The 12,858-nt window shown below is 41.4% G+C and overlaps 1 protein-coding gene across 1 annotated transcript; it reads right to left on the minus strand.

Annotated features, from left to right (window-relative positions):
- Window positions 1-5,656: 5,656 nt before the first annotated feature.
- dhx58 (DEXH (Asp-Glu-X-His) box polypeptide 58) lies at window positions 5,657-12,394 on the minus strand. The gene is made up of 12 exons (XM_026917301.3): window positions 12,172-12,394; window positions 11,317-11,493; window positions 10,638-10,842; window positions 10,182-10,372; window positions 9,870-9,983; window positions 9,593-9,725; window positions 8,882-9,067; window positions 8,314-8,561; window positions 7,759-8,070; window positions 7,465-7,655; window positions 6,538-6,631; window positions 5,657-6,441 (listed from the first exon to the last, which is right to left on the minus strand). The coding sequence occupies exons 2-12, from the start codon at window positions 11,491-11,493 to the stop codon at window positions 6,256-6,258; spliced, it is 2,037 nt and encodes a 678-aa protein (XP_026773102.3). The 5' UTR covers window positions 12,172-12,394; the 3' UTR covers window positions 5,657-6,255.
- Window positions 12,395-12,858: the final 464 nt, after the last annotated feature.

Below are 12,858 nucleotides of genomic sequence, written 5' to 3' on the forward strand. Positions count from 1 at the left end.
TCTGGCCATATAGTACATGTTGGTCAAAAACATAGGTTGTGTCCCAATTCTGAGTGATTTGCATGGCAGGCCTGCTCTTTAAAATTCTAGGAACTGCTAAAAAAAAAAAAAAAAACCTGTCTTCTGACTGTAATATGTAGAATATTACTCCAATAAGTTCACTGGGGTTAAATGGCTCAGAGTGCTGTGTATGTGAGGTGGAACAGTGTGTCAGTGGCCACTTGTAAACCAGATGCTTTCAGAGTTGAGCAGGAAACACAGGGTCACTTGTTTCATCAGAAATGGTGATGCTAAGTGAAACTCCGGTCTGGTCGAGAAGTGATACGCCCTTTTGCCACACAAACACTTCACACTGAACCCCCGGTTGCTCTGCGCTCACTTCTTTCCTCTTTCTTTAATGGCAGCATTTGCTGCTGAAGGTTACCTGTGCCTGCAGGGCACACTCTAAATGTGTGTGTGAGTTCACTCTATTTTCAACTACATAAATAGACATTTCCCATCAGTGCAAACCCACTTTTACTATGCCGTCCCACCACCCATCTGAAATGTCTCAGCAGACACACACTGAGACACACACTGAGACACACACTGAGACACACACTGAGACACACACTGAGACGCACACTGAGACGCACACTGAGACACACACTGAGACACACACTGAGACTGTATTTCGCCTGTCGTGATCATTGTTAGCTCTCTCCAGACAGGCTGTTAGCGTCATTTCCAGCTTCGTCCCTGTGGCTCTGCTTCTCTTGGAGCACAGGGTTAATGATGTCGCTTGTACTTTTGATTTAACAGGCGGCCACTTAATATCAGGGACACAAAATCCAGCTAGACTCACTCGGTTGCTCTCATTAAGACCACAATCAGACTGTCTGTCATAATAAAAGGGACACAGAGTCAGTCATTTGGGCCTACGCTTCATCCATTCTGTAAGTAAACAGTCGGTTAATGGGGATACTACCAAAATTAAAAGACTGTGGATGTGCAAAAAATGTATGGTTTAGCCACAGAATTTATGATTTTTAACCCTTTGCCTTGTGATAAGGGAGCCAGCTAAAAGCGCTTTTCTGCTTTTTCAGGTAAAGGAACAGTCAGAAGACTCACCATTACTCTCACTTTGTGCCAACTAGATGATCTGTGAATTCATGAGCCTTGGCGTAGTGAGCCAATAGAAAACAAGTGAGTGGGGACATATGTCTTTCATGAATGTCTTAAAAAATTTCTTCAGTAGCAGCCAGACTGGATTTTGCCTCACTGTTGTCTTACACTTGCTGAAAAAACTTGCCTTCTCATCCACCCATCCACTCAACTCATACTTTTTGTGATCAAGTTGTTTTTTTTCCTTTCTACCTGCTAGGATTCTCTTATTAATAATATTGGCACCTCTGAGACTGAGCTCACCTCTGGGTCTGCAACAGTTGAATGATGTTGGAGTTCACGCTATAGATTTTCTTATAACCTTAAAAAAATGGCTGAACACTGTGCTTTCATGTTTCTCAATAACATGACAAACTTCGCTTAACATTTAACCCTTTCTAGCAGTACACTGGTGAAATCGACTTTTTGGACATTTTCAATCAGTATAAACAAATTATTTTATTGGCACAAGTCTATTATAAAATTACATTATTTGACACCCGGTGCCAAATGTGGTTTGCTCTCACACACAGTGCACTCTTGCCTATGTTCACTCAAAGCAAACTGCTACCACTGCTGAGGGTGAATCAAAGATTCGGCCCCTGGACTGTATCTTACCCAAAGTCTGGTCGAGAGCACTTCTTCAAATGCTCTGTGCTTAGACTGAATTCTGCCTCACTACTAATCCATCTTGAGTAAATAATTGTAAATGTAATTCACAATTATGCATCAAATTCAGCCCACCACCTCATCTAAGATACGTCTTTCTTATTGCATGACTCAGTGTGGTTAACAAACAAAGCAGAGTGGTCATGACACTCAGGCTGTAAGAACAACAGATTCAGCCCATCCCATCATCTAGGAGTGCAGCTTAATGGACAAAATAGAGAGATAAAAAGAAGAAGAAGAGAAAAAGAATGAGAGTGAGTGTCATCCTCACACTCGTCTGTAAGTGCCATGTTTCCAGGAGCTCTTTCATATTCTAATAACAGATTAGAGGAATGGAGCTGAGCGCATGCTGCTCTCCGGGAGACAAAAGGAAGCGTGAGGGGGTGAGTGCCAGAGTGGCTGGAGAAGAGAAGAGGAGAGGAGAGGAGGACTGGGTCATCCTCACATCTCAGAGAAAGGATGGAGAAAGGAAAGCAGCACAATCACACAAACGTTGTGTGTGTGATTCATTTTCCCTTTCCGGTGAGTGTGTGAGTAGGAGTGGGTCGTGTATGTGGACGAGGCGATCGGTTCTGAGAAAACAAGAGAAGAAAGCAAGCAGCCAATGTGTGAGTGATCACTTTCATAACTCACAGCGAGACAGTGGCTGATCAGACAAATGTTCTGTGAAGTGAAGGTCATGAAGTTATATATCCCAGGATGGCCAGAACTACAGATGCCGAAGTGTGGAGAAAGAAAGGATCTGCTCATGATTCAGAAGTCTACAGAAACATTCTGTCTGCCAAGTTACAGAGAAATGCATCTAATCTAATTGGGAGGAACTTCATCATGCAGCAAGAAGAAGAAGAAAAAAAAACAACTGTAAGAAGCTGCGCTACAAGCCTGGAAAAGCATCACAAAAGAAGAATGCAACAGTTTGGTGACGTCAGTGGGTCACTGGCTTGATGCAGTTATTAAGTGTCATTTACTTTAAGACTATCTGTTCCTATACTTTTGCTCACCTAAAAATTGGGTGGGCTGCCACCAACAGTGCCATGTTCTAAGTTGCTTAACCCATCGATATGTGAATATCAGGACATGGAAGCTGAAATTCAGAGCTATCATCTTATATTCATCTTTTGATCTCAAACCCAAATGTCTTCAGTGTATAGCAAAAAGAAAAGAATTGGCCTTGCAGTTCCAGTACTTTCGGAGGGGACTGTATATTCTTGGATTGCATTCTGCCTCTCTTATTGTTTTCTTTTGGATAAAAGCATCTGAGCAATATACATCTCCTCTACCTGCTATCAGGTAGCTCTTCCTTAATCCTTTTCTCTCTCCACTGTTCAAAAGCATGCACAAGCGCCCACACACACACACACACACACACACACACACACACACACACACACACACACACAGCTGTTAGTTGTAAAAAGGCCAGCTCACCAATTGCACTGTGCAAATTACTCCATTCGGGCAAATTACCTTGCTTTTTGCTTGCTGTTATTGGCTATCTGAACAAAGTGGCACACGTACACATGCTCTCCTTCTGTCTCTCTTTTTCCTAACAGCCAGTCAGTCACATTATTAATATGCTTTCTAGAGCAGAAAATAGCAGGCGATTACCTTCTGAATGGAGAAAGAAAGGATTGACAGGGTGCTTTTTTTTTTTTTTTTTTTTTTTACACAGTCCATAGTGACAGACTGACAAAGGAGAAAGTGAAGGGGGGGGGGGGGGGGGGGGGGGGCGTAATTGGTGTATGGGCTAGCTGAGGAAAGACAGAAGATGAGTGTGATGGAAGGAATAAACAAGGATGACAGAGTGAGAGTGCCAGTGTACAGGCTTCCCTCTGTCCCTCCCTCTCTCTCCCTCCCTCTTCCATCTGTCTGTCTCTTCCTGTTTCCTATACACGGAGCCCAAACATGTCATTAGTACAGTCTGAGTGGATAAAAATGGAGCACACAACACAGAGATTACAAATGAGAACAAAACCAAAAAGTCCACATTCGTGCGTGTGTGCGTGCGTTTGAGAGCTGTTTAGTTTTAGTGTGCTAATTCCTACAAGTCAGTCCACAACAGCTCACTCTCAAACAGAGACCTTAGACTGGCTTATCATAACGAGACAATTTAGCTTCCACAACATGTCTGCGCCTCAGTTGTGTTGGCTTGGTTTTTAAGTCTACAGCTGAGAGTTACTTTATAGCGCATTAGACTATAACTCAGATCAATTCAAAACCAAACCTAATATCAAACCAAATCAGTGTCACTCTTTTGCACTGATTTGTTCTGTACTAAAATAGTTGCAATGATCATTTAAGTAAGGTATAAAACATGGGGTGTGCTTTTATAGAAAAATAATCAACAACGGGGTGGTGTGGTGCAGACAGACATGAATTGGACTCACTGTTACTCCCCCAAAGTTGATTATTTTCCAATAACAGTACATCCTGAAGTGTTTTATTCCACTTATACCACAGTGATTTGCCTACAATTACATTTTTTTAATGAAAGTACGACACGTCATACTTTTTCAGAATATGGTTACATTTAATCTTGAAACCAGTTGGCTCCTGTTATCACTTACATTACAGCAGCTATAAACCGTCATTCCCTCACCAGCCTCTCTTCTTCCTTTCTCATGACTTTGACGAGACAAAAACGCAGCTTGTCATGATACCAAGCAACTGGAAATTCAAAAACTTCTCTGTCCTGAAGACTCTTATGGTGGAAAACTTACTGACTGTTGGACTGACATTGGAGACTCCTTCAATAATGTTAAATACCCGTCTCTTCACAAAAAACTTCCCCACATCAAATTATACATTTTTCTTTGTTAAATTTAAAAAAACAAAAAAAAAAAACAGAGGCATCTACATTTCTTACCTGAACAAGAAATTTAAATTCAAGGAACCTGAATACACACACACTCCCTTTCCCTTATAAACTATTATATGTGATTTGCATTACTGGAACATGATTGGCTGTTATATCATATAATGATGCAATAACACGTGCTGGTTAATGTTAAAAGACTTTCAAATGAATTTTTTAGCTTCCTGGTTATTATAGAAATGTGACAAAACAGCTGTACTGCAATTTTCACACTTCTCACCAGTCTGTTGTAATGTTTAAAAGTGTTTCTAGATCTGTAATCGTCACATAATTTTAAAGACACCTTAGAAATACCGCAGTGTGTAATACTGAAACAAAATGGATCAGAGCCCAGTTCCTCTGAATTTTCAGTGCGATGCTCACTTTATAATTTTACAATCATTGTGCTGCAAGGCAATTAGGAAACTCAGCCCTGGCCAGTTTCCTCATTTTGTGTACTTTTTTCTGGCCTGGAAAGTAGCTTTGCCCCCAAGTGTGAGGCATGTGAAACTTCAACATAGGGTCAGTTGGGAATCTTGTCAATCTTCATAAAGTTTATTCTGATTTTAAAAGCAAGCCTGTTTCTTTTCCAACATATCTGCTTTGAGTGTGGCTCAAAATACACAGGATGAACAGTGGACTGCAGCTCTGTGACTCAGATGTTTTGTAAGTGTGTGTGTTGCATTTACCCGCCCACTCAGACTGCACTTCAGTAACCTGCTTGGCGATTCAGATGTCACTGCAGTGCTCGCGACATTTGGAATCAAGGAGCCATAATAAGAGCATTTAATGGCTTTGAGTTGCTCCTTGAGCTGTTCTTGCTTTTTCCCCACTCAAGAACCTGCGTTAAATACTTCCACATATCCCAAAGGTAAATGAAATACTTAAAAAAAAAAAAAAGACTTTCCAACACCACTTCAAATTTAAGACCAATTTAAAACCAAATTATGGTGTGTTTCAGGATTATAGAGTTAAAAACATACTCATTAATTATTATCGTGAATTCTTTATTCTGGTACACACATTGTTCACAGTAAAAGCTCATGAAATATATAATTAGAAAACAACATGAAAACAGACAAGGTCCACAAAGAGGTCCACAGCAACCTCTTTCAAAAGTGCAAGGGTCAAAGGTCATTCTGGACTAGCCAGTGTATGAGTCTTCGTGAGCGCTGCAAGGTCGCAAACCATGAGCTTTTCATGATGTCAAGCATTTTAATGCACATTTATCAGCATGAATTAGAATTAATCAGGCAATCAAGCTTCAAGCGCATTAGCATACTAGCTCCCCAGAGACACTAGCTGCGTCTCAAAGCACATACTACTACACTAAATATCCTAACTATAATAATGTGCATCCCATTTAGTGCAGTAGTATGTGGTTTGGGACAGAAAAACATATTGCGAATGTGATGCTTGAAAAGCTTGTAATGAAATATTGCACTACAGCGACACCTGATGGCCAAAATGAAGACCGTCTATATCAAATTGAGGTGGAGTGTGTTCAGGATTTACAGAGCGACACTACTGTAACAGCTGTGTGCATAAATCTCGTTACCTCAGAGACCGAGCTGGACGACTAAAGACCCTCAGTCCAGCTCAAGGTCAGGGTAGCGTTTTCGCACATACTGAACAAAGTCAAACTCCTCCACCTGGAACTCTACGTCCTTCCACTGTTTGGCTGTGCGGCTACTCTGAGGAGTCTTCATCGAAAAGCCCTTTATTTTTAGACATGGCAACACCACCTTCTTTAACTTCACCTCCATCCCCCATTCCTGCACAAGCAGAAGAAACAAAGAAAGGAGAACATTAACTAATCTGTTTCTGCATTATGAGCTTGGGAGTGTCTTGAACACTTAAACACACATTACCTGTCCACATGCAGCACAGCTGATGGTACGACCTGGTTCCCAATCTTCAAATGTCCGTTCCAGATAAACCTGCCCTCCAACCTTATAGAACCTCCTGTAAAACACAAACAATTAGTTTTAAACAAGCCTCATATTATATAAACTGTACAGTCAGCACACAGGAATCTCAGAATTTAACAGACACAACTAAATGCTGAGAATACAACAAATAAAATGTATTAAATGTGCAAAGAACAGAACATTATAAAAATAAGACAATGCCTTGTAGAACTGCAGATGTGTTTACAAATTAAGAATACATTTTTGAGCTACTCTCCTCTCAGCCTAAGAATAAAAATACAAAAAAGAAAGCAAAATGGTGAATGAGAGTGACAGCAAATCCTATACCTCCAGTAGATGTACTACAAAGCACATTTTACACAGAGCCACATGAAGTACACTTTGGTCTGCGCATGGTCATACTAGCACAAATATGCTATGGTCTATGAATACCAAAGCTAAAACTGTTAAAGAGGGGTTTGTACAGCAAACAGTGTATGTGTTTAATAAAAAGCGTGTCTTCAGTTTTCATTTGACTGAGCTGTTCACACCAGGGGGAAGTTTATTGCAACACCTGGGTGCCAGAACAGAGATCGCATGGCTTATGGGTTTCTACAGTGATGCTGGATCAGGTTGATCCGTGCTTATGGCTTGCCTTGAAGAACTTATTTTTAGAAGGAACACATCTGATTTGTGGTCATACTGGTGGTTTTGCAAACATTTTATAGCTAGTTATGTAGTGTGTACGTCTACATCACAGTAGCCAGGTGTTACCAGGGAAACCATGGCAACCAAGAAAAGTTCAACATATATAATTATACTGCAGTCAAGTTCACATCACGGTTAATTCCTATTCCTCAGTTAGGCTGAAGTGGGAACACAACTCACTCAAAATCAGGATTGATGTTGACGTGCTGCGAGCTGTTCACAATTCTCATGTCATCTCCACGGGCGACGGCTCTGAAGCAGCCACGGCAGTCGAACTCCACCTCAGCCGCGTCATACCGGAGCCTCCTCCTCTCCCTCTTCTTGGCCTCCAGGATGCGCGCTGTCACTGCCTCCTGCTGCAGCTCAAAGATCTGCACGCGCAAAACACGGGAAACATCAGTGGAACCAAAACCAGTTCAATTCACCTACACGCCAAATGATCTGATTTAATTTGAAAAAAGCATGGTGCAAGACCTTTCTGTGAAATTCACTGGGCTTCATGCTCTGCACATGAGCAATCGCCCTGCAAGTTAACTCCTCCAGGTATTCATTGGTCTTCTCCCTGCGCATCTCCCGCCCATCTGCTTGTGCCACCACTGAATAGACGCTGTTCTTGGCTCTGGCCCGCCCACTAGCCTGCTGCTGTGCGATCTCGTTGGTCAGAAGCCCGTAGCGGACCACCACATTGCATTCTGGAATGTCGAGGCCTTCCTCAGCCACACTGGTAGAGATGAGGAGGTTGAGGTGTCCGTCTCGAAATTTTTGAATAGTACATTTTTGCTCCGACTATAAATTAAAAACAGACATGCGCCACATATTCAGTGATGTTCATTAACCTTTTAATGAATCACTTGTTAATTGAATGCAGATTTTATAAAATGGAGGATAAAATGGTCATTTGGCAATTTACACTGCCAAAGCAGGGGTGTATCCAACATTCTTGATGAACTTTTCCTTAATCCCCTTAGAAACTACAAGATTAGACAAGATTTAACTGAACGCTAAGCACATCCTCCACTGGGGTCCTACCTGTGTCATGTGGGAGGCTCCAGTTCCCGCTCCGACCAGATTAGCAGCACAGATCTCAGCACGCTGCAGCTCAGGGTTTGTACGCACCCAGTCGTACAGGCAGCGTGTGATCTCACGGGTTTTGGCAAAAATGATACCACGAGAGTTCGTGTCTTGGAACTGGTCCACCAGGGTGCGCTGCAGCCGTTCCAATTTGGGATTCTCATTTGACGCATTGGATGCCAGCTGCCTCAGCTCCACTCTGTTCTCTAAGTAAACAAGATTATCATCATCATCATTATCATCCTCCACCTCCAATGGAGCAATGAGACTGGATCTAAAATTTACCCATTCCATAATTATAACCAGTTTAAAGGTGACCCTTCATGTTGCTTTACAGTGTAATCACAAACAACTCCATGACAAATGTTGCTCATGGAAGGCCACCTTTGAACACTAGTCATTAACATTATTGAAAAAAGAAAAAAAAAAAAAACTAATGTAAGCAGACTGAATCTGCTGTGTGATCAGGGCTGTCATTGATATCTTGACTAAAGAAATGTGGAGCTAGACTGGACTGAGTCCGTACCATTAAAGAGTCCTGTGAGGAACTCATCTGTGACGTCCAGCACATTCCTTGTTTCTGTGGCGTAGAACTCCTCCAGAAGCCTCAGAGCGTCCACCATGCGCACAGTTTCGTTAATGAGCAGAGCGTCGTTAAATTTCCGCAGGTGCAGAGCACACCGTGTCAACAACCTGTTCTCCTCCTGCACACCTGAAAACCACAGACACACACACACACACTTACTTTTGAGCAAATGATTTCTTATTAACGTGGAGTCTACTCCTAATTCACGTTACAGTGAAGTGAAACCTTTTGTGCAATAGATTTTCCACCAAACCATAGTGTAAACAAATCATGTTTTGGTGTCTACAGTTTTAAACATCAGGCTGATGCTGTTAACAAGCAGGAGAATTTTATAGCTACAAGTTTTGCACTGATGTTTGTGTGAAGTGATACCAAACTATGCACTGAGTAATTCAGGAGTCTAGATTCAGTTAACACAGCACCCATATGTATCCTTCTGTTCTTTGATCCATGCAGTTTGAGGCAAGCTGCAGGCTTCCATTACATGTTTCCTTCTTTAGTGTTGCAGGTCTAATGTTGCTAACATCAGACACTAAACACATCTTGCACATATTGTGTACACTTAATTTTTGGCGGATCGATTGCTTTAAATGTGCATTACTACTCCCCAACAACCATATCTCCATGGTTGCCATGGAAATATCCTCTGACCTTTCTTTTCCAGTTCCACCACATCAGCTTCATACTCCTGAGTGCCCATCTCCCGTAGAGTGAACTTTGGGTCTAACATCATGAACTCGTGAATCAGCTTCATCATCATTTTCAGATGATTACCAAATGGGTCCTAAAAAAACAAGAGACACGCACACACAAACACACGCACGCACAGACGCTATGCTGACATAAACATACATGCAAGTGCGGTCATGCAAGCTTTATCTTAGCAACTTAGGGTGCAATAAGGGTTTCAGGAGGAAGACAGACGTACCCAATACCGCACATCCACAATGTCATAGTTCTTCATAGGTCTGGGGACGACGTCTTTAAGCTCTGTTGTATAATTTTTAGTCGACACGATAACAGAGTCCAGGTTTGCACAGATCTGTTTGACAGAGAAACAGTTACAGTAACGTGTAAAAGAAAATTTCAATTTTTCTCTTTCAAATTATCTGCTTTGATAAGCTGCTAAAGTCTGGTAAAATAGCCTTCTATACACACTATGCTCAACTCCCCCATCTGTGTTCTCCCAACTGAAACATTCATTAACACACATCTCAGTCATTCCCACACCCTGTTGTACCTCCAGCACGTGTGCGATGGCGCCTTCCAGCGATTTGGCTCCTCCGGTACCCGGTGAGGCTGTAAGGCCCAGGATTTGAGGCAGACCTCTCACCCCTTCAATCTTCTTTTTCACATAGCGTGCCATGATTTTATTATACACCCCTTCCTTATGAGTATGATGGCACTCATCGATGATCAACAGTGTGAAGTCTGAGGGAAATGTGAGAACAAGAACACAAAACCCGTGAAACATGTTCACTCTCAGTAGCTTGGATTATCAATTTAGGCCATACACTTAGGCTACAGCAAGCTTTATATCCCATGATTCCAACACTCAGTATGTATTTACTTAACATTACCAATCTCTTTTTGTCTTGTAAACATTGTCTCTGAACCTAAAAGTAAAAACCACAAATTTTCATTGGGTCCCCTTCTTTTTTTCTGGACAGTTCTCTGTCAAGGCCACAGGTGTTACCTGTGAGCTCCACATGCTTGTTCTCCTCCGTGTTTATTAAGGCATTCTCCAAGATCTGAGCTGTGCAGATGACCAGGCTCGAGTCCCTGACCACGCAGCCAAAAAAGTCCTTCTCGTTACTGTCCCCACAGATCGGCGTCATCTTCACTGAGCTACCGAGGTAGGGCCGGAACTCTTTCCGAAAGTGCTGATCCACCAGGTGCACCTACAACACACACACTTATTATTATTATTATAGTGATAGAATATTGCTCAAGTGTAGGCAAAATACTAAAGCAATACATGGTTACTGGCAGAGTCTATAAGGGAACTAGCGATCTATAATTGTCCTCCATTATTATGACACTGTGCTTGATTACTGAATGATACCATGAGATTTAATTAGTTTACTTTTCCTGTTTTCTGTGTTTTACATTGCGCAAAGCCATCTTGGAATCCTATTTGAAATAAAAAATAAAGATGACTTAAGCTGAGTCATTATTACCATGACACATAAAGGCAACTGTCAATAACAAACTGCTAATACAACATATTATGTCATAATTCCTAATTTATAGTATCAATATGAAATGCTACTATCAAAGCAGCACTGACTGGTTCTGAATGTAATATCAGGATTTTTACAGAGCTGTGGAGACTGCTGGTTGATGCGTGTTGACTGGACTGGAGCACTCCGTACCTTGTTGACAAGAACGGCCACTTTGGCATTGGGGTGAGTCTCTAGGTGCCTCTTGGCCACGTAGACAGCAGCACGAGTCTTTCCTCCACCTGTGGGCAGCCAGATGATACTGTTCTCCTTTCTCAGAGCCGCCTGGACCACCTCCTGCTGGTACGGCCTCAGTGATATCTCCTCCATCTGCACACACGAGAAACCACTGGTAAATCAGTGGTTAAGACACTGGACTTCTAATTGGAATGTCGTGAGGTCAAACTCCAGCACCACCAAGCTGCCACTGCTGGGGCCTTGAGCAAGGTTCTTAACTCTCAACTGATCAGTTATATAAAAATGAGATAAAAGTATGTCCCTTGGACAAGGGCGTCTGCCAAATTCCATAAATGTAAACACAGGTTAAAAATGAAGCAGCAGTTTGTAATTTTTAGAGACCTAGATTGCTTGCAAGGTGAATAGTAGTTGGTAGGAAAACAGTGACAAAGTCTCCCCCTAACACTGACAAGCACCCATGTTCCCCTGGTGAATATATGTATGTCTACATATACAATTAAATTTTAGGGCCAGAAAAATAAAAAATGATCAGACATTACATGGCAATAGAGCTAATTATAGATTTCCATAAGATTACCGGAAAACATTAAACATAAATCATAGAAAGCATAAAACCCCATATTTAAGACCAGTTTTTGTCAGCTATTTGAATGTTATTTAAATCACTATTTTAAAATAATCATTCTTATTTCAGAGTTAAATGTCAACTGTAGTCATTTTACAGATAAAGCAACAGCTACCATAGTTCCAAAGGTTCTCTCTATCTCAAGGCCTTATAAACAAATAAACAGTCAGAAGATTAATGCTCACCTTTTCGCAGAGCTGTTAGTGGACGAACTGTGTTGTGCTGTGAAGAGGAATCATCTGCTCAGCTCTTTAAATGAGCCACTAAGTCAGCTTTTCAGTCTAAGAAACGAAACTGAAAAAGAGAGGGAGTGTAAAGGAAGGGCCCAGACTAGGGGGTAGATAACATACAGCAGCCAGTGGGACAAATAACAATGACATTCAGTTGGTGTGCATAGTGGTAGCAACAGTCTGATACAACAATACATAAAAAAAAAAATTCCTATATATTCCTAAAAGCTGTGAGTAAATGCAACCTGCTACAATAGAAGGTGCAAGAAGAGCAGTGGCTTGTTTTCTTCTAGGTTCTTCAATCTTTCAGAGAATGCGAACGCTCACAGATCACTACGGAAAGAAGATGAAACAGAGCTCAAAATGTTTCACATATGGATTAAAAAAAAATAATAATAAATAAAAAAAAAAAAAAAAAATACACACACACAAAACACTACATAAAGACACAAGAAGATGTAGGAGAGAACCTTGAGGAGCCCTTCGTGCAGCCAAGTGACATCAGGAAAAGGAAACTGAAGGAAATCCCCGAACTGTGTTATGTGTTATGGGATGTACCAAGATAAGAGTTTAGCCTTGCACTGGACATGCCTCACTTTCCAAACTAATACATCACATTTACAGCAAAGTTATAACAATAGA

This window comes from Pangasianodon hypophthalmus, chromosome 13 (genome assembly GCF_027358585.1).
Source record: "Pangasianodon hypophthalmus isolate fPanHyp1 chromosome 13, fPanHyp1.pri, whole genome shotgun sequence".
In the NCBI taxonomy this organism is placed as follows: Eukaryota; Metazoa; Chordata; class Actinopteri; order Siluriformes; family Pangasiidae; genus Pangasianodon; species Pangasianodon hypophthalmus.

Excerpts from the sequence above, each read along its gene's own strand:
- dhx58 (XM_026917301.3), bottom strand. The coding sequence starts at position 11,493 with ATGGAGGAGATATCACTGAGGCCGTACCAGCAGGAGGTGGTCCAGGCG. Across the intron at positions 9,984-10,181 it reads CCATCGCACACGTGCTGGAG|ATCTGTGCAAACCTGGACTC; the intron begins GTACAACAGGGT and ends TCTGTCAAACAG. Across the intron at positions 9,726-9,869 it reads TTGTGGATGTGCGGTATTGG|GACCCATTTGGTAATCATCT; the intron begins GTACGTCTGTCT and ends TTGTTTTTTTAG.